The sequence below is a fragment of the Mus pahari genome, chromosome 1, assembly GCF_900095145.1.
Source record: "Mus pahari chromosome 1, PAHARI_EIJ_v1.1, whole genome shotgun sequence".
Classification (NCBI taxonomy): Eukaryota; Metazoa; Chordata; class Mammalia; order Rodentia; family Muridae; genus Mus; species Mus pahari.
The window spans coordinates 18,903,927-18,931,547 of record NC_034590.1 but is presented as its reverse complement, the minus strand read 5'-3'; the positions used below and the strand labels follow the sequence as shown (position 1 = coordinate 18,931,547).

General features: G+C 52.4%; 2 protein-coding genes across 3 annotated transcripts in view; one reads left to right on the top strand and one right to left on the bottom strand.

Annotated features, from left to right (window-relative positions):
* The window catches only part of Otog (otogelin), a 72,293-nt gene extending 56,543 nt beyond the window's left edge, over nt 1–15,750 (bottom strand). The window contains exons 1-15 of the mRNA XM_021205247.1: nt 15,619–15,750; nt 15,084–15,144; nt 14,835–14,895; nt 11,213–11,285; nt 9,932–10,024; nt 9,628–9,782; nt 7,284–7,402; nt 6,306–6,511; nt 5,352–5,482; nt 5,053–5,159; nt 4,339–4,448; nt 3,802–3,930; nt 2,268–2,376; nt 1,978–2,024; nt 1,398–1,543 (exon numbers count right to left, since the gene is read on the bottom strand). Coding sequence (XP_021060906.1) covers nt 1,398–1,543; nt 1,978–2,024; nt 2,268–2,376; nt 3,802–3,930; nt 4,339–4,448; nt 5,053–5,159; nt 5,352–5,482; nt 6,306–6,511; nt 7,284–7,402; nt 9,628–9,782; nt 9,932–10,024; nt 11,213–11,285; nt 14,835–14,895; nt 15,084–15,144; nt 15,619–15,709 — 1,638 coding nt within the window. The 5' untranslated portion in view covers nt 15,710–15,750. The remainder of the gene's footprint in view (nt 1–1,397; nt 1,544–1,977; nt 2,025–2,267; nt 2,377–3,801; nt 3,931–4,338; nt 4,449–5,052; nt 5,160–5,351; nt 5,483–6,305; nt 6,512–7,283; nt 7,403–9,627; nt 9,783–9,931; nt 10,025–11,212; nt 11,286–14,834; nt 14,896–15,083; nt 15,145–15,618) is intronic.
* A 2,495-nt stretch (nt 15,751–18,245) lies between these two features.
* Ush1c (USH1 protein network component harmonin) overlaps nt 18,246–27,621 on the top strand; it is a 43,391-nt gene continuing 34,015 nt past the window's right edge. For both annotated transcript variants that reach the window (XM_021198598.2, XM_021198586.2), the window contains exons 1-4: nt 18,246–18,361; nt 26,542–26,609; nt 27,054–27,197; nt 27,310–27,448. In XM_021198598.2, coding sequence (XP_021054257.1) covers nt 18,326–18,361; nt 26,542–26,609; nt 27,054–27,197; nt 27,310–27,448 — 387 coding nt within the window. In that variant the 5' untranslated portion in view covers nt 18,246–18,325. The remainder of the gene's footprint in view (nt 18,362–26,541; nt 26,610–27,053; nt 27,198–27,309; nt 27,449–27,621) is intronic.

The following is a 27,621-nucleotide window of genomic DNA, read 5'->3' as shown; positions in this document are numbered from 1 at the left end:
AGAAGTGGGAGCTGCTTTGTCTTTCTGTCACTCCTCTTTGTTCCCACATTCAAGATGCAACAGAAGTGACCATCCTGGAAGACAGTCCCCTGTGTGGAGAACAGCTGAGAAGGGACTATGACAGGAAAAAAAAAAAGAGGTCACTCAGTGTGGGACCGTGAAAGGCAGCCTGTTTTGGTTGAGCAAGGCTTTCTCCGGAGAACCAGTAGAAAACTCTATAAGTGAAGGCCTTCCTGCACTCTAGCCACAGACCGGACCAAGGACTCTCACCCGCGTGGAAACCACCCAGCGTCCCCTCTCTCCCTGCCCTCTCCTCTCTTCAATCTGGGGATGACCCAGCGGCCCCTGGCGCCCCCACTTTCTTCTCAGCTCTTACGTGACATACAGAGGCATCTGGGATGTCCGAGACTGAGAACCAGTTATCTCTGGCCTCTGTGAGGCCCAGAGACCTTGGACTGTACGCCCCCACACCCCCATCGACTGGGTCTGTAGCTTCACACAGCCAGACACCCACCCGGGGCTGCATGCAGCAGTCCTCCACATCTGCCAGCCCAGAGCACTGAAACTCTGGCAGGATGCGGGTTCTCTCCCATCCCCTTTATCCCCCATGCCCGCTGCCCCACAACTCAGAGCAAACGAAGAAAGCCAGCCTCCGCCTCATGCACCGTTCCCAGACTATGTCCCCAGACCTAGCTGGGGTCTGTTCACATTCAAGGCCCTAGAGTCTGAGGCTGGAGCAGAGACAGTACACAATACTCCGTGTGGGAATGGGTATCCTGGCTGGGCATGAAGCACTGGTTCTACTCTGCAGAGAGGAGCTTAGGCACAGCCCACAGCAGGGCCTGTGGGGGTGGCTCAGCATAGTCAGTCCGGGGACAATGCAGCCTCCACCCAGACAGACAAACGCACACCTGACCTACAGCCATTGTCTCAAGCTGTGTTCTCAGGCGACTGGCACAGCTCAGGGGTCACCTCCTGATCCCCTTTGCCCTTGCTACCCAATGCCCAGGTAAAAGGAAAAGTCTTCCCACCCGGCCCCATCCACGCCCCCCACAGACACTGTGATGGTGGGTCCTGGCTCTGCTTGCCTGTCTGGCCCACTAAGCTATGAGGTCTGGAAGACCTCAGCACCGCTTCTGACCCCAACAGAATTGGATGAATTTAATGAATGAATTAACCAAGTAGGCCTTCCCAACATAGAAAAAGACAAACAAACAAAGCATAGAAAGCTAAGTAGAGTTAGACCCGCTCTAGAGACTCAGGCAGCACAGGGCCTGGGCGCGAACTGTTTCTGGAACGAACCAGTTCTGTGTCCCAGGAAGAGGCAACAGCTGAGGCATGGGTAGACCCTGATCTGTGGGAGGCTTGTTTCAACATGGAGACCCACCCAGCCTTACCAGGCCACACGGGGCGTTCTGCAGTGTCACTGTAAATGTGCCTGAGGAACGGCTCTTGGCGAGGATGTACTGACACGTGGCAGGGAATGTGTACCGGCGTCCATCAAAGGTCGTGAAGTGGATGTCACCCGTCACTGAGCATTCGGCTAAGGGAAAGAAGGCAGCTTGCTCATGGAAGCCTCCTGAGCAAGCTTAAGGAGCTTCCCTGGCGGGACTGTTCCCCTCCCCCACTGGGGACTGTCTCAGCCTTGCAGATCCAAGTCTAAGGCAGGACCTAGGCTCTGCCCTCTGGAATTGGTCAGGCTAGGATAGCTTTGTTCTTGAGAGCCTGTTCAGGGGCAGACGTGACATAGCCCCCACCAGAGCATCCCTCTGAGAAGACACCGGGGACCTGGTATCAGTACAGTCCCCCAAGTTCTGGCAGGAGATGGACAGAACCAGAGCAGCAGGAGAAAGAAAGAGGGTCAAGTTTAGCCCCATGGATCAAATGCCCCTGAGTTAATATGGCTCCAGGGTGGCCCTGCTCCAAACCTAGGAGACCTGGAGATGAGGGGAGCATCCGAGTGAGGGTCAGATGTACCTGGACAGACGGAAGAGCTGCACACCCACTTCCCTGCCGTGCACGTACTGAAACACAGAGATTATGAAGGTGGCCTCAATGCCCAGACACTGTCCCAGCCCCAGCCCACAGAGTCCCATAAGTGAATGGTAGAGAGTCCCTTCCCCCCAACCCCAGAGACCGTCTCTGGGGAGACACCCCCATGGAGCTCAAAGAAGTTAAGTGAGCAATGGTTCCTCAACCCCAGGCGTGCAGCCTGACAGGAAGCTCTGACCTCCCTGGGGCCCTCCCTCCAGGCTGGGGACACAGACCAGGCATTGCAGTCCTCTGTCACCACAGAGCCGGGCGGGTGCAGGGTCCCATGGAATTCACAGGGACACTCGGCTGGTGACATGCAGCCTCCGTCCTCAAAGATCAGCCCTAGGGTGACAGCAAAGACCCACTCACCACTGCCTCTGCTCAAAAGCCACTGTGGTGGCTTCCTGGACTCTCAGATAAAGGTCCCCATACTCAGAGCCATTTCTCTTCTGAGCCCACTTTCTTCTTTTCCATCTCCTCACCCCCCCCCCCGCTTCTATGAGGGTGCTCCCCCACCCACCCACTCTCACCTCCCTGCCCTGGCATTCCTCTACACTGGGGCATTAAGCCTTCACAGGACCAAGAACCTCTCCTCCCAATGATGCCCAACAAGGCCATCCTCTGCTACATATGCAGCTGGAGCCATGGGTCCCTCTGTGTGTACTCTTCGGTTGGTGGTTTAGTCCCTGGGAGCTCTAGGGGGTCTGATTGGTTGATATTGTTGCTCTTCCTTTGGGTTTGCAAACTCCTTCAGCTCCTCAGTCCTTTCTCTAACACCTCCATTGGGGACCCTGTGCTCAGTCCAATGGTTGGCTGCAAGCATCCACATCTGTATTGGTCGGGCTCTGGCAGAGCCTCTCAGGAGACAGCTCTATCAGGCTGCTGTCAGCATGCATTTCTTGCTGAGCTCACTTTCAAACTCTCCTCTAAATCCTGGCTCAGACAGAGCACCAACCCCCTTCTGGGCAAACTTTACTCCATGTATCACCCCGAAACTGGACATCACCTCTCAAACTCTGCCATTCTGTCTCCACTGCCTCCAGAGACCTTCCCTAGCCTCCCCACATTGCACGAATCCCCAGAGCTCTTCTTTTCTGACTCCCTGAGCTGACCTTCACCTCACTGTGGCTTGGGCTGGAATGTCACATCCCTAGAAGCAGGCTCTGTTCCTTAAAATCAAAGCCTGTCACTTTGCTTTGTTGAGACAGGGTCCCATGGGTCCCAGGATGGCCTTGAACTCTTAGATAACAAAGGATGATCTTGCATGCCTGACTCTCCTGCCTGCCCCTCCCAAGTGCTAGTGTCACAGGTGTGTGTCACTACGCCCAACTCAGGCAATGCTGGAGTGGAAGCCAGGGCTTTGCCCATGCTGAACGAGCTCTCTACAGATTATAAAGCTCCGGTCAGCTCCCGCTTTTCAGTTTCCGATCTCACCCTTCCACCCAACCAAGTTATTCATTCATCACAACTGCGGATGGATGCTTAATCAAAAGCATGTGCACGGAAATGGATGGATGGCTTATCTTCGCCTAGAAAGCTCAGTCCAAAGGAAGGCAAACCGCTTGATGACCCAGACTGTGGCGATGCCAAGCTCTGCCCTCATCCTCACCTCCCTTAAGTCTGTCATTTACTTATTGGTTTCCCTGTTTGTCCCCTCATTCACTCCACAAGCAGGCATCCTCCAAGCTCCCTGATTCCCACGTATTCATGCCAGGCCACGGAGATACGTTCAGGCCACTACCAACCCCCACCCTACCCACAACCAACCATTGGGGCAGTAGCAGCCATCCACACAGGCGATCTCGCTGTCTATACATGAAGCACGGGATTGGCAGGAAGCCGGACAGCAAGCGATACACTCGTTATAGATGAAGGCCTTCTCTCTGCAATGCACAGCTTGGGAGGGAGGAGGGAAGGGAGGGAGGGAGGGAGGGAGGGATAGGTTATGGTCTATTTGCTTGGCCAGCACCCACCTCACCCCAGGTCCTGGAATGGGAACAAGAGGGCTCTCATTTCCCTGACCCTCCAGTCCCAGTTGGAGTATTTGGTGCCCAAGAGACTGGTGAAGGTCGGGGTACTCTGAGACTGTCACCTCACTTGGTGGCCCCAGACCCATCCTTCAGGCTCAGTCTTACTTCTCCCATCTGTTACAAGGATGGAACCTCAGAGGTTAGGGTTCTGACAGCTGGGGCTCTGAGAGGGCAGGGCTGGCACTGAGCTGAGGCCTGTGGCTGCTACCCACAGCCCACATCAGAACTCATCTGAACCCCCTCCTACCCCCGTCTACCTCCACCTTGAACCTACTGCATTGTGAGAGTTGGGTCCTCCAGCCCTGCAGAGGGCGCCCTGCCTGTGCACATGCCCGGGCATATTCCGTCAGTGCTCGGCACCAAGTGGCTTCATCGCCTCCTGATCTGTGCAAGGATATTGAATGTGAGAAAGTCTGGCCTGTCACCAACTGCCACTACCCCATAGACCGGCTGGTTGTAAACCTTCCTGATAATAGTTCCTGGTGTTGTAGTGACTCTCCCCCCAGAACCACAAAATTATTGTTGTTGCTACCTCATAACTGTAATTTTGTTACTGTTATGAATCATCACGTAAATATCTGTGTTTTCTGATGATCTTGGGCCACTCCTGTGAAAGGGTGGTTTGAACCTCAGGGAGCCGCAACCTTCAGCTTGAGAACTGTTGCCATAAACACTCTCAGAAAATCAGAGCACCCTCCTCTAAGAAGGCAGCCGGCTACCCAGAGCCCTAGACTCAAAGAAGACAGCCTAAGTTCCAACCCTAGCGTTGTTGCTAACTTGCTGTGCGACCCTGAGGGAGTTGAGCTTCATCTCTGAGTCTCCTTTAAATGGGACAGCTGAACCCCATCTTGGCAAATAAGACTTTTAGAGCTTTGGCAAGCAGTTCTGTAATGAGCACGTATTCTCAGGCTCGTTGGCTCACCTCCCAATCCCTCATCCCCATATCGGAAGACGCTCCCTACAGCCCACCACCTAGCGGCCCACTTACTGGCAGAGGTCACTGGTACAGCTGGCTGCGAAGGGCAGAGGGCTGACGTAGGCATGGCAGGGGTCGAAAGGAGGCCTCAGCAGTACTTCACACCGCTCATACACACCCTGCGTGGGGCAGAGGCAGGAGCTGAGCTGGGGGGACAGCGAGCTCTGATTCACCATCCCACGGGGAACCCCGACTTAAGCAAAAGGAAGCAGAGAATAAAGGGAAGGGGCCCTGGGTACGCACCATCCAGGGCCCTGTGGCCAATAGCTTTCTACTGGGGAGGGGGGTTCTCCCCAGGACACCACACAGACCTGCATGGATACTGGGCTCTGCTGCAGGCATGGTGGGCGAGGCAGGGAAGTAGTCACAGGTCCTGGAGGGCTGTTGGGGACCTGCTCCTGCCAGCTGTGCACAAACTCCCCTACATCATCAGTCACCTTCCCTGCAGGGAAAACGAGTATCATGATGAGGTGGGTGGGCAGCAGGGCTGAGGGCTCTGAGCAGAGGCAGGAGACAAGGGAGAGCCATTTAGCCGGAGCCAGCCTCCAGCGCTCCCACCCTATGCTGGCTTCCCAACTAGCCAGTCTCTTGGAAAAGCCGTCTCATCAGAAGAGATACGAATGTCCTGCGCCTGTACTGTCTCACAGCTGCTCCATGTTCCACAGAGGCAGCATGGTATAGTGGAGGGGACCAATGTGCAGGTTTGAACAAGTGCCTACACCCATCTTAGCCTCAGTTTCTCCACCTGCAGGAAAGAGAACTAAGCCCGGAGGAGGTGGTTACCAAGAACTATAGCTGTAAAGTGTTCAGCGCTCAGCACATGGCAGGTACTCAAAGGGCCACTGCCCAGCTTTCTGCCAGGGCCATCATGATGTGCCCTGAGCTTCACCTGTAGCTCTCATCCACCTGTCAATCAGAGATTTCGGCTCCAGCCTGGCCCTTTCTCTTCCTGGCTTTCTCTTCCCCTCTGACGCCCCACTTCCTATGGAAACGGTGTGGGGTCAAACCCACCTAGCGAAGTGTGCAGTGGATCTGCACACAACCCCAGTTGAAATTCTCATCACGAATACTCCACAATTGAGGAGACTGAGGCCCAGAACATGGCTGAGAACATGCCTAATGTGACAGAGTTTTGCAAGCGAGCCCTTGTCTCCCATTGGGTTTTCACTACCGTGGCCATGATGTCAGAGGTCTGGACACAGCAATCCCGACCCAGGCTTCATCCCCAGCAAAATATCCCACAAGGCACCTTCCATCAGACTCACCGTAACTGGTCAGCAGGTCGTCCTGAGGGTCGGCATTGTTGTTCCCACACAGCCCATGGGTCCAGCCCAGAAACTCGGGGCTCATCTTGATGTAGATGGCTGAGACACCATCCCAGGCCAGCGTGAAGGCTGACGGATGCCGCGCGATGATGTAACCAGCCAGCTGCTGCAGCTGCACACCTCCCACCACTTGCGGCAGCTGGACCCTGAGAGCAAAGCCCAGGGCTGCAGAGTGCCCACACAACTCCCACGGGCCCTGTTTTGTACCACAAGGACAGCCGGCCACCCCCTACCCAGTGACATGAGTTCTTTAAGTTCTCTTCCTCCGAGTTTCCAGAATTCCTAATATCATTGGCAGGGATAAATCTTGAGAGTTAATTCATCAGCTCCTTTCTCCCAGATGGCGGGAGAGAGCCGATAACGTCTAAGAGGGGTTTCGTTTTACTGTGAACAGGATGAATGGAAAGGAAGAGGAGAGGGGTGGACAGGAGACTGAGAGCAGAGAGGAGCCCTCCTACGCCTGCCCTGCCTCTGTTTTGCAGCCACAGGGTCCCGCCCAGCTGACAGTAGGAGAAACCAAAGTTCAGCCAGCTGTAGGTCTGAACACCTAGCAGTCCCTGATTGCCCGCTATGACAACTGTCATTCAAAGTGACCCTCCATCCTCAGAAAAAGATAAAGATGTCTCTGTTCAAAGAAACTGTGTGTGAGCTTAGGAAACGGGTTTCTAGTGGGGAACTCCACTTTCTAGAAAGTTTTACTGTTTTTCTAAACAGTACGAAGTCCACTAGGTCTGGTAGTTGTAGAGAATCAGGAGACATCCATCCCTCACCAGTGCCCACTGGCTAGACACACAGGCCAGGTTTGTGTTTCTGCCCCAGGGTAGAAAACGCTGTCTGTCCCCAGTTATCAATTCCTGTTCAGCTTGACAGGGACGGATACCCCCTACCTCACACCGGGGAGGGGAAGGACATAGTTACCTTACACCTCCATGGGTGACCTCCTTGGCCAGGCAGATCTCACGTTCCCCAGAGAGGAAGAGGCTGACAGACCTCGGGCAGGTGTAGTGGGCAGAGCCACACTGTGGGTCATTGCGCACCTGATTGGGGGTGGACAGAGCAAGGTGTTCAGAGGGAAATCTGCAGCAACTGTCACAGGCCACCCTGAGCTTGAGCCCACCCATGTGGGATGATCGTGTGGCCCCATGTGCTGAACACTTTTCTTCCATGACCTTTCTCCGAGAGCTAGGACTGCCCGCATTTCATGATTGTCTGAGGAACAGAGAGAAGGGACAACGGTCACACGCTCACAAGACTAGGAGTAGCAAAGATGGGATTCTGGCCTAGATCCAAATGGGTTGGATTCCAGAGCCTTTTCCAGACCACTGGGGCATCTCCAAGCTCCATCAAGTCAAAGGACCGGGTGGGCACACACCTTCCATCACACAGGTGTGTGAACCCAAGCACGCCCAGACACACCAAGACACATGCTCACAGACACTTTCAGCACACACACTCTATATCCTACACACTCACGGGATGCAGAAACTAGCCCTGTCCTGTGCATGCGTGCGTGCACGCGCGCGCGCGCACACACACACACACACACCTCCTATGCTGCTTGTTACATGTGCATATTCTCTGCCATTCAAGAACTCAGACTTTAAGGGCCATAGAGGGTGGAGCAGGTTTCTAGTGCTCAGAGAAAAGATTTTCAAATGTCACCTGCCAAGAGTGGAAACACTCTCCACCCTTAGACATGGCAGACCAGGCTGAAGCCTCCTAGACTAGAAGAAGCAATCATGAAAGCCACCTTTGTGCTAAGTTAATGTTTCTCAGGCATTGTTTTTGTTCAAATGGTGTCTTACAATGTAGCCCTGGCTGGCCAGGAACTCACCACATGGAGCAAGCTAGCCTCAAACTCGCAGAGATCTACCTGCCTCTGTCTAGCAGCTCCTCTGTTTTAGGATTCAGGGTGTATGCCACCACACCTCTAGCGGTCAAGATCAAGTATTTCTGACCATGACTCACAGAAAGAAATGCCACATGCAAACAAACGAACCAAAAATTCTTCTATGTTTTCATATTAATGAGGACGTGTGTGTGTGTGTGCGCGCACGCGCATGCTTATTCTCTCCTTTGCTGATGCAGGGTGTGACTCACTCCATTGATATCATAACTCACTCATATGGCATCTCATCCAACCATGTAATTTTAACATGTCTGTGGTGAAAATGGCACACTGCTCCAAGGAATGAGAGACCAGAGAGTAGGAGGTGAAGCTGGTCATGGCATCTAGGACATCATGACCTTCACTCTATGCCTGAGGCAGGAGGATCACAGCCAGCCGGAAGAGGTGACCCCTCTTCCCCAACCCTATCCTCTCCACTGTAACCCACAACTGACCGAGTCGCCATCTGTCAGAAATGCCCACCACATCTGCTGGTCAGAGTCTCACGTGGCATTCAGGTGTCCGACACTCATCTAGGTTCAGGGAGCAAACCCAAAGACATGGCCTAGAGAGGTCCAGGGTGGGAAAGGAAACCCACCAGGAGACACGCCTTGTTAGACACATGGATACCCATAGAGTGTCTCCCCTGTGGCTTGGGAAGTCAAGAGACATAGGAAGGTCCGCACAGAAAGGAACTGTACAAAAGGTCACCCAAGATTCCCATCATCCTCTCTGAGGCACTATACTTTTCTTTAACATGAACGTTCCTCCTTCTCAAATGCCTTCTGTCACCCCACCCCCATGTGCCTTGGCTAGCTCCAATGAGTTCCCCCTTCTATCTCAATAGACGTCACCACCTATGTGAAACCTCTTGTCATCACTGTCCTTCACAATAGACCACATCAGGTTTCCAGGACACTGCCTTTTAGACTTTGACATTTTGCCACCTCAGCTCTCTGAGTTGCACTTGAAATAATAACTCATGTCATTTGCTGTGGTTTCTCTATGAAAACAAAGGTACTGTGGGCAAAGACCAGCCTGTGCTGTTGTCCTAAGAGCCTCTCCACTATGAAACATCGTACTCAGAAAAAGAGCACAGTATGTGCCATGGAAGAAATGGCCAGGGGCAGCAAGGGGCAGCTAGGGGCAGCTAGGGGCAGTCAGGGGCAGTCAGAGGCAGTCAGGGGCAGCCAGAGGCAGCCAGGGAGACTGAGTGAGCAAGGGCTTAGAGACAGTGGCTCTTTCTTGGAACATAGTCCTTGAGCAGAAGCTGGGAAAAGTGGAAAGGGGATGTTCCAGGCTCCAGCCCCCGGAGGTTTCCAGGTCCTGATGGAGCCTGCATGGACCAGCAGGACAGGAGAGAGGAGGCCTCACCTGGATGGAAAAGCTCTGGCCCTCAGGTTCGTGGTGTCCCACCAGCATGTAGCTGCCCTTTCCAGAAAAGTAGTAATACAGGCCGTCAAACGTTTCCACGTGGTGCTGCCCCCAGGTCCGGCAGATGCTGTCCCGCTCAGGACCGACGTTATACACTGAGACAGGGCAAAATGAGCCTAGATTTGTATGGGCACCATGCTGGAGGCTGGTGGGTTCCAGATCTTGCAGGCCCAACCCTGTAGTCTTGGCCCTAAAGCTTTTCTGCACCCGCAGGACCTCCTGGGACTGGAGAGACCAGACCTACCCAACTGGCAACGGGGTCCAGTGGCATTGAAGCGTCTGCAGTCACAGAGAGCTGGGTGCACACACTCACCCCCATTGAAGCAGGAGAACAAGTCTGCAAGAAAGACACAGAGACATTTCCCATGGCACCAGCCCAGCAGAGGCAAGACAGACAGACGCCTCCTCCCAGAAGGTGTCAAGAAGTAAAGGGCTGACCCGGGCGTGGCGGCGCATGCCTTTAATCCCAGCACTCAGGAGGCAGAGGCAGGCAGGTTTCTGAGTTCGAGGCCAGCCTGGTCTACAGAGTGAGTTCCAGGACAGCCAGGGCTACACAGAGAAACCCTGTCTTNAAGAAGAAGAAGAAGAAGAAGAAGAAGAAGAAGAAGAAGAAGAAGAAGAAGAAGAAGAAGAAGAAGAAGAAGAAGAAGAAGAAGAAGAAGAAGAAAAAGAAGAAAAAGAAGAAAAAGAAGAAAAAGAAGAAAAAGAAGAAAAAGAAGAAAAAGAAGAAGAAGAAAAGGCCTTGCCCTAGACGGACAGCCTGACGTGGGCCCCATGGGGTTCATGGGGTCACAGCACAGTCCCTTTTCTGATGGGGATTCAGGGTGTGGTCTTAGAGCTTCAGCCTTCAGTATATGTGAAGTGGCCCTAAGGGCACTTGACCTGGGACTTCCATTCTATAAGTTTAGCTCCTGGCTAGCAAGCAAGACAGCTACACTGAGAATATGAAGCCTTTGGTGGGTGGGAGGGAAATGGAGACTGTTCTGAGATACTCAAGCATCCACTGTTCAAGGAGAAGAGACCAAAGTCTGAATCGGAATTGGTGTGAGAACACAGGTGAGAGAGTGAGCAAATGAAGAGACAGAATGTGGTGAGGGGAGTCACAGACAGGACACAGCCATGGGACTCTGATGGGGGACCGCACAGACATAGGACACATGACTAGGTCACAGACAGAAGGAAGGGGATGAGAAGGCCCTAGATCTAAGGAAAGTGAAGAAAGAATTAACCTCAGGAATTAGCACACTGAAGGACCATCCCACTGGAAGTAGGAAGCAAGACCAGAAAGAGTATGAGGTGGGGGGAGGAGTCGGCCACCTTGTGAGGCAGCAAACTCATGAATCAGACAATGTGAGCGGGAGCCGGGACACAAGGATGTGAGAAGGACACAGTGAGGCTATGCAGATCAAGCTAGGGAAGATAGGAAGAGACTCCAGGCACAGAAAGGGGCTCACAAGTGGTACCCTGGCAGGCTCTCTGTAGGCCAGACGCTCCTACGCATAGCCACAGAGAGGGCGCAACTTACACGATGGTGCACACTTGGCGCGGTGGAGCCGTCTTTCCCATGAAGGCATGACCCCATCTAAGGCTTCATCCTCCTTTTAGGAACAGAGAACAATTAGTTCTGTGCACTGGGAGATCGGGCTCCACGTCCTAGTCCTCTACATCTAAACATGCCTAAGATGAATCCTGGCTCCCAGCAGAGGACTCACAAGAAAAGGCAGGTCCAGAAGCCTCCGTTGCTGGAGCCCAGCCAAGCTCGCCATTCCTCCTTGGTATGTGAAGCCTGACTTCTTGCTTGCCAGATCCTCAAACCATCTCCTTCTTGCCTCACCCTGAATCCCCATCAGTTTTCTGTGTTCTTGCCCCACTTTGGCCCCTGGCTCCTGGGATCGCCCCAGAAATTCTTACCTAGCCCCAGGAATCAGGTGTCCCCCATGGGGAATGGGAAGGAACATGAAGAGGGGATACTTGCCACACTCCTCCCATGGTCCCTGGACAGCTTCTGATTAAGCATAGCCTTTGTAAACGTACATATCATGCCACCTCGGATACGGCCCCTGAGACCTCGCTGTGGTCTCAGAGCTGCAAAGTGCCGAAACCATTTTCTGGAAAATTCTTGGTCTTACTGTATTGATATTTAGCCACAGACTTGAGTTCCTGATCCTTCTGCCTCTACTCCCAAGCGTTGCAGTGCTGGGTGTGCACCACCACCCCGGGCTTAGAGAAGTCCTTAAATGCTGTCCAGATAATTAGTCTTCAGGAACAACCAGGGTTTGTAATCGTTCTTACGTCATGAACCCCTTTAATAATCTAGGCAAGCCTGTGGCGGCACCTTCTCAGAAAAATGTGTTTATAAATACATAAGATGTAAGACTACAAAGGAAACTAGTTGTAATGTAAACATGAAAATGTTTTGTTTATGTGTGCTTGGGTAAAATTATACTTCTTTAGTAACACATAAAATAAGACATGTCGGCGAATCTCTTCACCGACAAGACTGTATAAGAGTAGCAACATCAATGACGTCTGCTGGTGCTAAGAAACGCCCCCGACTTGCCTCGGTGATTGGCCCTGCTAATACACTTGTGGTTATAGTAGCAATAATCAAAAGTATACTGGATCTCACTTGGTGTCTCAAATAACAAGGGTACTTTTTTTTTCCTCAGCCTAGTTCACGACCTCCTGGTTAGAGTTCTAGTCCTCTGGAGAATACCTGAGCTCTGCAGAGGCAGGGGGATCTCTGTGAGTACATAGTAAGACCTTGTCACAAGAGGGGAGGGGAGGGGAGGGGAGGGGAGGGGAAGGGAAAGGAAAAGAAAGGAAAAAGGAAAGGAAAGGAAAGGAAAGGAAAGGAAAGGAAAGGAAAGGAAAGGAAAGGAAAGGAAAGGAAAGGAAAGGAAAGGAAAGGAAAGGAAAGGAAAGGAAAGGAAAGGAAAGGAAAGGAAAGGAAAGGAAAGGAAAGGAAAGGAAAGGAAAGGAAAGGAAAGGAAAGGAAAGGAAAGGAAAGGAAAAAGTTAGCTTGGCTCCTAGTCTGGGTCCTGCCCCCACTTTCTTAGACCAAGCATTCTGGATAGAGCATCCACAGTATGTGGGCCTTGGTCCCCCTCCAGTCACCATAAAAGAAGGCCACTGCCAGCCCTTTTAACTCTATGGAGTAATGGGCGATGTCTGCCCGTGTCACCTGGTCTAGATGCTCAGGACCTGTGTTGGTTAGATTTACGTCAACTTGACACAAGCCGGAGTCATGTAGGAAAGACTCAACTGAGGAAATGCCCCCCATAAGATTTGCCTGTAGGCAAGCCTGTGGGGGAATTTGTGATTGATGAATGGTGTGGGAGTGCCCAGCTCACTGGGGACAGAGCCACCCCTGGGCAAACACTCTTAGATGGCATGACAAAGCAGACTGAGGAAGCCCAAAGCAGACGGGCGCAGCACCCCCATGGCTTCTGCATGAGTTCTTGCCTTGCCTTTCCTCCGTGCTGGGCTGTGGCCTGAGAATTGTAGATTAAATAAACCCTTTCCTCCCCAAGTTGCTTTTGGTTACAGTCTCTTATCCCAGCAATTAGAACCCCAATTAACACAGGACCTTCAAACTGGAAAAGAGCAAGGGCTGTCTAACCAGGAAACCAGCAAGGACCAATCAGCCCACTGGGAATGAGATATCGGGTGTAAGAGTCTTTATCTCCATGGAAATGCAGGGATTTCTAGAGTCCTGAGGGTAGAGCGGGAGGTCTGGCTCCATCAGTGTGTTGGGCTACCTGCTCCTTATAGGTCCCAGAAAGTCAGCTTCCCTGACCATGAAGAGAATGCCCTTTCAACTTTCACCTTTCCACTCAAACTGAGTAGAACCCTGACCCTGAAGCCCGGAGAGCAGGGCGATGAGAGGAACGTCAGGCCATTGGGGGGAGCGTGCTCGCCTCCACCCATCCTGGGCTCTGCACCTAGCTTTGAAGGGCAGATAGCAGGGACATTTTTTACAGTATAAATGATCACCCCTAACTCCCTGACACAAGGACTCCCCTGAGCTGAGTGAGTATCAGGCTGGACACAGCTGAGGGTCAAGCCTCCTGAGAGGACGTTGCCAGAGGCCGGCTGCTGTGTAAAGTGTCTGTGGTTGTAGAAGGAAGAAGACGAATGTAAGACAGGATTAGAGCGAATCTGAGTCATCCAATCTAGAGATCAACAAAGTTCAGGCAATGGAGAAAACGGATTTTCAGTCTCTCTCACAAAAGCAGAGGATCCCGGAAGGGTGGGCCCCGGAGGGTGGTCAGGAGTCAGGGGGCCCCAGGGGATGGTCAGGAGTCACTGTGTGTGTGTGTGTGTGTGTGTGTGTGTGTGTGTGAGAGAGAGAGAGAGAGAGAGAGAGAGAGAGAGAGAGAGAGAGAGCATGTATGTGTGTGGGTGTGGGTGTGTGAGTGTGTATGTATGTGTCTGAGCATGTATGTGTGTATGTGTGTGTGAACATGTATGTATGTGTGAGTGTGTGTGTGAGTGTGTGAGTATGCATTGTGTGTCTGAGCAAGTATGTGTGTATGAGTATATGTGTGAGTGTATCTGTATGAGTGTGTATTTGGGAGTGCATATGTGCATGTGTCTGAGCATGTATGTCCGTATCTGAGAATATGTGTGTGTGTGAGTGTGAGTGTGTGTGAGTGTGCACGCACGTACGATAGTGTCTGTGTGCACATGTGCGAGTGTGCAGGTCAGAGGACAATCTCCAGTGCTCTTCCTCAGGCCCCACCCACCACTTTACCCAGATCTCCCCGGCCTCTCAGAGTGGCCTTCCTGTGGCACTGCATAGGGTACAGAAAGGGGCCTTTGATAGGATTTCCAGCTTCACAGATAAGACTGAGAAGAGAACTCCACTCTCCAAAGCCCTCACTGCCTGCTCTCCTCTGGGCTGGGGAGAACTCGGCTCTCTCCTACAAGGGGAGGTGCCTGCCTCTCCTAAAAAGAAATACTAGGGACCCAAGAGACTAGAAAAATGGGGACAGAGGGATGTCATGAGTTTACACACTCAGACACGCACCAGAGTGTTCGCTCCTTGCCACATGATCCCTGAGAAAATCTTCAGACCAGAGGAAGTCCCTTGCCTGGGGACAGCCCCTCCCGCCCTCCCATCCCCACCCCCAGGCATCTCTTACCTGGCCTTCCATAACTGTTGTGACATCCTCCACTGCAAGGGACATCTCCTGGTAGGTGTGGCTAGATGAGAAATGAACTTGGCATGCATAAGGAGTTAGGAGCAGCCTTGCTTCCACTCATTCCAGAGCCCAACCCTCCCGATACACTAAGCCCCTGGGGTCACATGTGCCAAGAATACAATGGGACCCGATGGGACCCGATGGGACCCAATGGGACCCGAAGGGACCATGGGTGAGACAGTGACTTACCTGGGCTCAGGAGCAGGCGTCTGTTGCAGCTCTGCATTGGTTTTCCATGTGAGTGCTGAGGCTGGGGAGGGACCATAATTTCCACACCACGTAGGGCTGGGGGCTCCCACCGTATTCTCCCTCTGGGCACCCAGCCCACACTCATCCCAGCCCCCCCCCCCATTTTCTCAAGCCCTTTCTTTCTCCAGGTCCCAAGACCCTTCCAGAGAATGTCTCCTTCCTTCCTTCCTTCCTTCCTTCCTTCCTTCCTTCCTTCCTTCCTTCCTTCCTCCCTCCCTCCCTTCCTCCCTCCCTCCCTTCCTTTCTTCCTTCCTTCCTTCCACTCCGTGGACCTCAGTTCTCTCCAGTTCTCCATCTTCTCTTCTTAACTACCTTATCTGGGTCCCAGGCCTGGCTGTGTAGATGTCTTCCTCCCCTCTCACAGGTCTCTGCCCTTTCTCACACACCTTCTTTCTGTTCTCTACAACCCGGCCCAGACCTGTTCACTTAAACGTTCCCCCAGCTCCAGACTCCCCCGGTTCACAACCCTTCTCACCCTGGGGCTGCACCTCTGCAGCGGACTCAACCCTAAATAGACAAAAGCAAGAGAGAAGAAGCAAGCGTCTGGTGGGCGCTCGGGCTCCCATCAGGGTGCCAGGCAATCGCAACGGGAGAGCCGGCCCAGGGCTCTGCTCCTAGGTGGATCACACCTCCACTTGCAGATGCAATCCTGGGCGATCTTGCCCTCTTCCTTAGGCCCTCCTCTCAGGCTCTTGACTCCTCCCCAGGCTAGGGTGACAGACCCGCCCAGCTCATTACCATAAGTTGAGAGCCAGGCTACAGACCGGTCTTTGTCCTCCTATGCCTTTGTAACTGCCCTTCCCCAGGGAAGGCCTCTGGGGGAGCGAGGAGACAAGCTGGGCAGACTCCAGTTCCCTCACCTGGGTCCTAGAAGCCCCTCTCACTGGAGAGCAGATAGTCCACTGCTTGCCTCTTTCCTTTGACAGAGGGCCACTCTGAGGCCTGGGAAGAGCCACTCAGCAGTCAGAGACTGGACTTAAGCTTCGAAGAGGTTGTCTGTGTGTCCATAGCTGCCCTCCCCACCCCCCCACCCCCTCCACACACACACCCCCCCCCCCCCCCCCCCCCCCCCCCCCCCCCCCCCGACAACACACCCTGGCTTCATCTGGGCCCCAAGTCCCCATCCTCTGTTCAGTTAGAGCTTGGATGGGCAAGGCCATGCCTTAGTCCACAGGCTTCCGGGGAAATACTGTGTGAAGGACCAAAGTGCTTGGCTGTTCCCATCAAAGCCAGAGTGATGACAACACTGGTTTTATGAACAAGAGGTACTTCCAGGAAGAACGGGTTCCTCACAAGCCCCTGAGTAGGGCTAGAACTTGGGATGCACGCATTCATTTAGCAGATTTGTTGAGAGTCTGTTTTGTGCCACCTACCGTTCTAAACATATGGTGGGCAAGCTGGCCTCTCGAAGACACTGGCTGAGAGTCAAGGAGAGCGTCCTGCAGAACACAAGGTGGTCTCAGAGTAGAGACATTTGTGGAAAAGAAACTCAGACCCAGTGCCACACCAAAAATCAAGTGGCAAGTAGTTTTTAAAGGATGGCTATGGTGCCAGAAAAGAGGGGTTGAGTGGCTGTGGGCTACACTCTCCTGGGTAAGGACATCCCCCCCCCCGGGGTTCTAAATATGAAACCAACAGCCACGTGACATTCTTGGGAAATTCAGAAGTGGCTAGAGAAGTGGCTCCGTAGTTAAAAGGACTTGTTGCTCTTGCAGAGAGCACGGGGTTCTGTCCCCAGCATCCATACTGCGTACAGCTGTTTATAATTCCAATGCCAGGAATCTTTACAGCCTTCACAGCACCAGACATACACACAGTGTACGGAAATATATGCAAGCAAACATCCATATGCAAAAAATAAAAATAAACTTCAAAAAAAGAGAAGAAAAGGGGCCGGAGAGGTGGCTCAGCAGTTAAGAGCACTGACTGCTCTTCCAGAGGTCCTGAGTTCAAGTCCCAGCAACCCCATGGTGGCTCACAACCATCTGTAATGGGATCCGATGGCCTCTTCTGGGGTGTCTGAAGAGAGTGACGGTGTACTCACATAAAAGAGAAGAAAAAAGAGAATCAAAGATGTAAATTGAAAGAGGATTGCATCCCATGTGGTCTTTTCTGGACCACTAAATGCCCCATGAGCTTTTCTGTCCAGTTTCTGACTTACTCAGTTAATAACAAAGAATCCTACTTAGTATTGACTGTCTACTTGACATGACGCAGAGGCAGCTGAGAGCAAAGGCCAGGGCTGATTGGCCTGTGGACTTGTCTGTGGGGACTGCCTTCAGAATTAATTGATGCAGGAGGCAATGAAGGACAGAGGCTGGGCTATAGCCTGGCTCCCAACTTACAGAAAACCAATGGTGACCGCCCCACCCCTCTACAGGTGGTCCTGAGCCTTATAAGCATGCTGGTCAAGCGTGAGCCTGGGAGAAGGAGAGCCAGAGACTGAGCCAGCAGAAAGCATTCCTCCAGTCCTCGCTTCACGCTCCTGCTTGGGTTCCCGCCTTTGCCTCTGTCAGCAATGGAACGGAACCTGGAAGCCTAAAATGGAATAGAGCTTTTCTTCCCCAAGTCGCTTCCGAGCACAGTGTTTTCCACAGCACCAGAGTGGTACTAGATCGCAAGCTGAGAATCCGGATCATATTCTCAAGTTATTTCCCCAGGCATACATCTTATAGTTATACCTTAATCTGGGCCATAATTTAGCCACCATGAGAATAGGCTGCTTGCTGGCAAATGGCAGAGGGATCTAGAGAAGAGCCTTGTGTCTCTGAAGTCACAACTGTGCCTGCCCCTGCTCCGTATTCACTTCAAGGTCTGCCTGGGCCACATGAGATGCTCTTTCAGAAAGGAAAAGAAGACCCCTGCTGCCCTGCGTCTCCTCCGTCTTAATGTGTGTGGGGACCACTCTGGAAAACACCGCCAGACTCACTAACCAAGCCCCCATTAGCACACCCACACAGCGGGGCTTCTTTTCTTCCAGGGCCGCGGGGCTGATCTGCAGGACAGGTAACCCCGCCTTCGGGCTGTCCTTTCTCCTCTCAGCCCCGCCCCTGCTTCTTCCAGGCCCCACCCCTAGCTCTGAGGGAGACAGGTCCGGTCCTGACAGCTAACCCGCCAGAGCACCGCGCCCAGGCACCCTAAGAAGTGGACCAAGCTGCAAAGCAACTGCATCAGGCTCAGTCATGGACCGGAAGGTGGCCCGAGAATTCCGACACAAGGTCAGAACTGAGGGGGACAGACAGTGAGGGGGGTCACATTGGTTCTTCAAAGTCCTCCAAGACTTTGACTGCAATCAGAAATTTCCTAACGTGTTTTCCAGATTACGGGGTCTGTGGAGGCCACAGAAGGTCACTGAAGGACAGGGGACCCAGTAGTGGCCTCCTAGCAGGCCCCAGATGGGGGTAAAGCCAGTGTCAACAGCTCATCACAGGCCCTGCCCAAGGAAGGGAGCTGTATACACACCCTGCCGCTTGATACCAAGCTGAACCCTTTCAGTCTGAGGGGTCTGAGTGCCTAAAGCTCTGTCTGGGTGTCCCCTCTCCTCCCTTACACACAGAGGCCCAGAGATGTCCAGAAGCCAGGCACTGTGGAACCACAGAGGCTCTGGCCCAACGTCAGGGATCAGCCAATCACTCATTTAAACGTGTCCTGAGCACTTAGCCATTTCGTGTCAGTCCCCACCCTCGCATGGCTTGCCCAGTGTGGATGGGAGGCAGGCCTTGGGCGCAGAGCATTGGGATCGGGTTGGTAGGGGGCCGCAGGGGTGAAAGCTTCGTAAGCACAAGGCGGAGATGCTCCTACCCCCACTCCCAGCCGTGGGAAGTGGCAGAAAGTTCAGCGGGGGGGGGGGGGGGGCTGTTGAATGTCAAGGGGACCACTTGTGTTCGGTGATGTGCCTTGAGCCCAGGGATGTGTGTGTCAGGGCGGGAGTGGGGAGGGGGGAGACAGCTCAGCTGCAGTTAACATTTGCTGAGTGTCGATTTCAGTCAACCCACTTTAAAGGCTCCTGTCTCCTGTCTGAGCTTAAATTTCTCTTTCCTGGCCTCGGGCTGGGAGTAACTTAAAGTTGGCTTCTCTTTCAATTTCTTGCAGTGGAGTTACCTAGGCGTTATCTGGGGGTGAGAGGATCACACCCAGGGTCCCTGATGTCTCTGACTTGACTGTACATTCTCCTCTATTCTTCCTCTCCTAGTTCTAGAGGGCCTCAGGTCTCTGCATTTCCGTGTCTGGGCTCCTCCTCAGAGTCATTACCTATTAATGTTCTCATGTCACAGGCAGGGCAGGTATCCTAGTGAGCAAGGCCCGGGCTGGACTTTGTGCCCTGTTGTCTCAGACATAGCCACCAGCCTTCCTCTCTCGTGCTGAGGATCATCCGGGCACGGAGAGGGAAAGTGGGTTGAGAGGCAGGCAAGCCATGTGAGATGTACAGCTTTCCACAGACCCCCTTCCTGAGTATTTGGGGGGAAATTCCCTCCTAAGCAGAAGTTTACAATCTAAATCTTTAGTTGCTAGAGGTAGTGTTGTCATGGCTGATACTGGGTGACCTCTCTGTGACTCAGGGCCCAAATTTGTGAATTGAGCATACTGTTTAATAACATTATCATGAAGACTGAATAAGATGTGTGTGTGTGTGTGTGTGTGTGTGTGTGTGTGTGTGTGTGTGTGTGTGTGTGTGACAGGATCAGGTAGGGATTCGCATGTGGGATTGAATGTCTGCATGTGTTACTGTAAAGGTTTCTTCCAGTTCTTGGTCTGTTCTGGTCCAAAAGCAGTCAACAGCACCTAAAACACTAACTTTCTTTCCCAGATGGAGGGAACACCCTCGGGGTGGAAAGGGCCAGGCCAGGATGATCAGGGACGAAGGTCTCTCCCTGGAACTGGTGGAACATCAGCTTTTCAAAGTAGCCTCTTTGTTCCCAGCTGCCATGCAGAAACCTGGTTATTCATTTGCTCAGAAAACATTTATTGCCTCTCCAGCAATCACACAGTTATGAGTAGCTCTGGTGTACCCTGCCCCTGGCCAGTCAAGCAGGGAGGGGTGGGGTGAGTAAGAGCAGAGGAGTCCCTCCCTTCTATGATTTGCTATTCATTCATTCATTCATTCATTCACTCATTCATTCGTTTGTTCATTCCTTCGTTCATTCATGAGTGCGTGTGTGTGTGTGTGTGTGTGTGTGTGTGTGTAATAAGCACTCTCTGGCCTTCTATCTATACCAGGCAGAGTTTTGGCACCAAGACCAAAGCCTTGTCAATCATCAGGAGCATGGCCTGGTGGGGAAGACAGTTACCAAGGAAACTAACAGTATCTTATGATGGGGTGCTGGGCTGAGTGCTGGGAAACAGTAACCCTGTGAGAAGAGAGACCAGCAGGTGGTATGCTATGTAGACAGGAAGGCCTCTCTAAAGAGGTGACATTTGAACCTAGAAAAAGAGGAAGGTGTCATGTGGGTGACGGGTGACATGTGAGGAACAGGGAGCAATGGCGGGAGCAGAGAGGGAAGCGCCTGCCTGCAGTGCATTAGAATGGCAGGCAAGGCTCTGGGAAGAAATGCAGAGTGGGGAGCAGTGGGTGGGGTAAGTGGGTGAGGTGCAGACTTGGGGTTTTCTTCAGAGTTTAGAGGACTCAGCGAAGGGAGAATGGTTTATGTTTGAATGGGATTGGCCCCGTGGCTCCCGGAGTGGAAAGAGGACTTTACTCTGGATTTGGGATGTGAGTGTCTGGCCTATTAATGGAGGCTGGGAGTGGAGCTGTTAGGCTATGGATAATGGTGTGTGGGGGGGGGGTAAAGACAAAGCCAATTTGAGTCCCTTCGGGATGTCTGAAATTTGAGGCCCCCTATATGTAGCTACTGCTGATGGAGGGGACTGTGGGAGGCTAGAGGGGAGCGTTCTGGAGTTCTTGGGGTAAATGGGGCATAAAGCCCTGGACAGATGTGGTCACCCAGAGGAGCAAAGATGGGGGGAAAGATCCAGGATATCACCAGAGGCCCAGATTGGAGGGGAAAGCAAGAAAGGATACCAGGTCACGGAGGGGTGCCAGAGGTGCAGTGGAAGACCAGGCCTGGCACTTGAGACCTCACTCCCACTCGCCCAGCTGAGCCACACTCAGCCCCCTTTCACTTTAGTTTTGTTTTGAGCTGGCCTTGAACTCGCTGCCTGTCAAAGGACAGACCTTCACCTTTTCTACTCCTTCTTCTATCTCCTAGGTTCTAAGGGCTGTAGACACACACGAGGAGGTGTGCGTACTTTTTACTTTGAGACCGGACCTCTCTAAGTTGCCTAGGTTGGCCTTGAACTCTCCCTGGCCCACATCGGACTTAAATCTGCAGCACTGCTGCCTCAGCCCTGTTAGTATCTGGGACGATAGCCCTGCACCACCAGGCCCCACTAAGATGAGACTCCAGACAAGATGAAGGCTATGTCCATGACCTTGGTGATGAAGGTCTCACAGGGGTAGTATCACCCCCAAACTCTCCTAGTTATATACATTAAATGTAAACGGTGTTTCACATGTCAACCACATTTCCATAGTTTGGGGGGTTTTTGTTTTTGTTTTGTTTTGTTTTGTTTTGTTTTTGAGGCAGGGTTTCTCTGAGTAACCCTGGCTTTCCTGGAACTCACTCTGTAGACCAGACTGGCCTTGAACTCAGAAATCCGCCTGCCTCTGACTCCCAAGTGCTGGGATTAAAGGCGTGCGCCACCACTGCCTGGCTGATTTTTTTTTTTTTTTTTAAAGATGGAAGATGTTCCCTTTTGTTTTAAATGTCAACTTGCTTCAGCCTGAAATCACCTGGGAAGAGTCTCCAGGAATTGAGTGGATGGGATTGCCTATGGGCTTGTTTATGGGGCATTGTCTTGGTTGTTAGTTGAGGTAGGAAGACTTGCCCACTGTGGGTGGAACCATTCCCTGGGCAGGAGGTTTCTAAACAGTATTAGAGAGCGAAGACACCACATGAGCATAAGAAAGCCAGCATCAGGGATACATGTATTTTCTCTGCCCTTGACTGTGGGTGTAATTTAACTAGCTTCTTTGAGTCCAGCCTGACTCCCCACCAGTGATGAGATCATGAACCAAATTAACCCTTTCTTCCCTTAAGTTGTTTTTGGTCACTGGGATGTTTTCATCACAGCATCATAAATGAAATTAGAACAGAAGATAATAAATCAAGGGTCAGATAAAGCTGATGTGTTTTCTGTGTGGAAGGAAAGCTCAGCCTTCACCCCGCCTGCCTCTGGAGGGCAAATCGCTGGCAGCTGCAGAGAATATGAAACTTTCATCTTCTCTTACCTAGCTTTATTTAATTAACATATGACTGCCTGCTTTTCTGGGAACTGAACTCTTCCTAGATTTCAGTATTGTATTAACTTACTGAATTAGATATGAAAACAATTATCCATAATAAGATGAAATCCTTTTTTGTTTGATTCAGTTTTGTTTTGTTTTCGAGACAAGGTTTCTCTGTGTAGCCCTGGCTGTCCTAGAACGCGCTCTGTAGACCAGGCTGGCTTGAATTCACAGAGATCTGCCTGCCTCTGCCTCCTGAATGCTGTGATTAATGGTGTGCACCACCATTCCCCACCAGAAATCCTTTTCTTCCCCCCCTTAAAAACAGGGACAGTGTGGCTATTTTACACACAGGAAACTGAGGCAGGGAGAGGCGCAGACACAGCCCAGGAGGGCTTCGATGGCCGCCCTTCATGCTTACGTTCCAGGCTCTGTGGCTCACACAGGTGTGGAGGATACGAGAGAGTAAAAACAGAAAATCCAACTTGAGGGAACCAAGGCAGAGATGGAGACAAAGAGTGCACAGGAACTGATGGAGGGTGTGGCCATGAGGAGGCAACACTGGAGGTGAAGTTTCAGGGTCCAGGCACCATCCCTGGAAAGGCTAAGCCCACCTCAGCCAGGGCTGCAGCAGGAGACAGGTAGCTCATGCCCATCCTGGAGGAACTTGTAAGGAAGGGCAGGTATATCTGAGCATCTTGTGCTGGTGCAAGTAGCCGTAAGGGACCAAGGACACACCCCTCTCTCCTCACGTTGCTGGTCTCCAGCTTGTAACTTCTACCAGCTGAGTGCAGCAGTGAACCAGAAGGCAGGGGAGGCCCTGCAAAGCCCCTAGAACAGGGACTGGGAGGAGGCTGGGCTGGGCACAAAAAGGGAAAGACAGGGCTTGCAGCTGGAAGCCACACCAACCCGTAGCCCGTTTAATCCCACCAGCAGCTCAAGGAGCGTGCCATGTGCAGTGTGCAGCATGCATTATTTATTGATCATCACCCCTTTCTTCCTCTCCTGAGAGGTTCGCCCATGAAATGGAATTGTACAAGATCTAATCAAGCCAGCCCCTGTGGACAAGCCCCAGGAGATGGGGCTGAAAGGCCACCAAGGTCAAACCTACATTCTCCTCAGTGTCACAGGCAAAGGGCTTGAGCACAGAGAGGAAGAGGTGCTCAGAGCACAGTACATTCTGTGCACCAGAGGGAGACCATTAGTACTAGGGGGAGACATGGGTGGTGGTGTGGTGGAGACTCCCAACGGCTCCTGCGCACCATGAACATGTTTGGGGGTTTCTACTTCCTGTGGCAAGTGGGAGCCTAGGAAAAGGTAAACTTACTAAATGTAGTTAGAGAAAGAGGATTGGCATCTTGCATACAATAGGTGCTCAATAAATGCATATTGGACTAAGGAACCCAAAGGGATACACAGGAAGTGAATACCATGTGATAGATGGGTTTTTAGAGCCAGCAAGCTTAGGCTAGAGTCTCAGATCTGTCTCATCTCTTGGCCTCCATTTTCTCATCTGTGAAATGGGGTTAATACATTCCATCTCCTGGGGTTGTTGGCAGGGTAAGCTTGTAGATCCGTGAGCAGAGTTAGAATGAATGAGCCATAGGCCGGGGACTGGGGAGGGGACTTTAGGCTGGACCTCCTAGAGGAGGAGGCGCGGCCCTCACCTCGAAGGAAGACAGGGTTCCCATGGGAGGCAGAACAGGCTGCCTTGGCTGAGTCTGAGACCAGCTCTTCTGCAAGGAGAAGACAGACACAAGGCCACTGCTGTTCGCAAGTCCTGGCGCACACCTTTAATCCCAGCACCCAGAAAACAGAGAGGCAGGCAGATTTCTGAGTTTGGGGCTAGCTCAAACTCAAAACATTAAGTTTTTGGTCAGCAAGGGCTACATAGTAAGACCTTGTCTTAATAACACACACACACACACACACACACACACACACACACACACACACACACACACATCAGTGGAGAGGAGAGAGGTGAGGATTAGAGATGCCTCTACGGTAGAGGGTTGGATGTTGCGTTCTAAAGGGGACTTGGGTGCTCTTTGTCCTGGAAGGCCAAAGCCCCACTAGACATGGCACAGCAGCAAGAGAGTGGTCTTAGCATCAGACCTGGGTCCAGATCCCAGCTTTGCTTGGTGGCTGTGGCCTTGAGTCACCTCTGCCATACTCCTTGATTATGGTATGAGACTAAGGGTCACACAGGGCTGATGCTTTGAACAAATGTCACCGTAGGAGCTCCAGGGAGCATTGAAAGAATTTTGCCATCCCTTCTGACCCCATAGCCCTTATTCCTGTCGGGTATGGCCAGACCAAGAGGCAGAGAACTCATAAATCTACGGTCATGAGGATCGTAGACCGGAGTTGACCTACACCTTTTCTTCATGAAGACAATTCCAAAAAGTTACAAAACCTTAAGTTACGGTAATATCCCAGAAGAATGGATATTTCCTGGAGATCAGAGTAGGTTGGTTATTAAAGAAGGTCTCTGTGGGAAAGAAGCCAGCCATGCAAGTAAAGGGGGAAGCAACATATGCTTAAGCCTGGGACTGGGGGGAGTCTGGCTCATACAAGGAGCTAAAAGGAGAAGCACACAGCCATAAAGAGTGGCAGCCCAGGTCAAGGGCTTGAACTAATCAGGAGAAGGGGTTTGTGGGAGGTTTTTTTTTCCCCCAATGATGACGGCCACCTCTAGAGCCTCTTGAGTGACAGCTATGCTCTCTAACACCGAGCTACATCTCCACCCCTTGGCTTTGATTTTACATGCACCAAGAAGCTATGAAGCACTCAACAGGCATGCTTTTATATGTGAAGATTTTTCTGGCGCTGTTCCTAGGTGATTTAGTACCATCTGGGATGCCCTTCCTCATCTCTTAGCTGCTGGGAGCTTCGTACTGTAAGGAGAGAGGGTACAGCTGGGGGAGCTTCGAAAGTCACTGTCACACACTCTTCAGACCCTTGGAGCTCCGCCTGGGGCACAGCCTTCTGGGTTCCCCCTGTCCTCAGTCAAATGCTCATATAGATATAGGGGGACGAGGACTTCCAAGTTGAAAGTGGGAATCTGCATTCCCTGCCCAGGTCCAAAGTCCTGAGAACTGGGTCTCAAGGTCCTCTCTACATGGGGACAGACAGACTCTCTACATGGGGACAGACAGACTCTCTACATGGGGACAGACAGACTCTCTGGGGTCTCTCAAAGTCCTTGAGGTACCTGTAGAGAAGGCATGGTCTTGTCCCAAGCTCCAGGCAGGCAGGAGATCACAGCTTCTCCTGTGAAGGGCAGAGAGTGGGGCCACGAAGATAATGAGCCCTGCCTTGCCTTGCTGCCTAGTCTTGGGCGAAAGAAAAAACCAGGGATGCAGCCCTTGGAGAGTCTCCCTCAACTTTCTCAAAGTACAGAATTTGGGACTCCTTGGTCTCCATCTCCGCATCTCCCCGTCTCCCCATCTCCCCAGGGACAGAGGTGCTAATGAAACAGCTCCTGTACATGACCTCGGAGTCGTAGCTATTGACGTCAGCAAAAGCTGGAATGATGTAACCTAATCCTCCCCCTGGGGGGGACACTAGGGTTGGAGGAGTGGCCAGGAGGCTGACAAATGGACAGAATTCCAGGCCAGGCCAGGCCAGGGCCAAGTGTATAGGCAGCGCAGAGAGATTTGGCGATAGGGTGTTTCTGTTGGGTGGGATGTGTTATCTGAGTGAGTGGCCCAAATCCTTCCTCAAAGCCTTTATCCGCCACTACAGCCACCATCAGGTGAGACTGTAGCCTTCTTCCCGACACAGGTGACACAGCTGTGAGTGTGGCAGCAGTCACATGGGAGTATGTCAGGGTTAAATGGGGGTCCATGTGTGCACATATGTGTTCAACCTGTGTGTGCCTCTGTCACCTTGCCTGGGGAGAAGATGTTTCTGGGCTCTTTGGGGGTGTTATGTACGGCTCTGCCAGGGCAGATAGTTTGGGGCCTGGTTTCCTCCTCTCTTCCCATCCTTAGCCCGGGGAGCTGCTGTGGGCATTCCAGACAGTGACGTCTCCTCCCCAGGTCTGCCGTGGGCACGCCGGGTGTGCAAGGGACCTGAAGCTGCGATTCTGCTCTTTGGATTTTTCAGGTGGACTTTCTAATTGAAAATGACGCAGAGAAGGACTATCTTTACGATGTGCTGCGGATGTATCACCAGTAAGTGTGTGTGTCTGTGTCACCAAGCCCAGGCAGGCCATCTGTGCCACAGGAATCCAGAGTGGGTAATGCCCTAAGACGGCGTGTGCTCCTGAGAACACATGAATAGGTTGTTTTTACTGACTCACAGATTCAGTGTATGTTCATGAACAGCTCAAACTTAGCTCTGGACTGGGGTTCAGGGGTACACTGTGAGCAAGGACTGGTCTCTGCCCTCAGGGTGCTTCCAGTATGATGGGGTAGCTACCCGGGGAGGTTAGGACAGAACAAGACAGTCAGCTGCTCCCAAGCCACTTCATCTGTGACTTCCTGGTCATCCAAATTGCTTTGGATCACCTGGTGTGTGTTTATAAACTCTGTTAAGGCCCACAAGTACAGGGGTGGGACAAAAGCCATAGCCAGCTGATGCCTCAGACAGCCACCCACCCTCTGACGTCTCCAAAGGACCATGGATGTGGCTGTGCTCGTGGGAGACCTGAAGCTGGTCATCAATGAACCCAACCGCCTGCCGCTGTTTGATGCCATCCGACCCCTGATCCCGCTGAGACACCAGGTGGAGTATGACCAACTGACACCCCGACGCTCCAGGTGCGTCCAGTCCCCAGAGCAGAGGCTAGGCCTGGGAGGGGCCAGCCAGGGTAGGCAGTGCCAGCCCTCGGGCCTGAGCTGGGTTGTCACCAAGCTCCCGTCACTGTAACAGGAAACTGAAGGAGGTACGCTTGGACCGTCTGCACCCAGAAGGCCTCGGCCTCAGCGTGCGTGGAGGCCTGGAATTTGGCTGTGGACTCTTTATCTCCCACCTCATCAAAGGGGGCCAGGCAGACAGCGTTGGGCTGCAGGTAAATCATCAGAGTGGGCAGAATGGGGCCAGGGTCTCAAATGCCTGTCGGCTTCTGATCCACTGTGTGGTACAATGTGGACACCCATTTTCTTAAGCCTCTCCCTCTCCCTCTCCCTCTTCCTCTCCCTCTCCCCCTCCCTCTCCCTCTCCCCCTCCCCCTCCCCCTCCCCC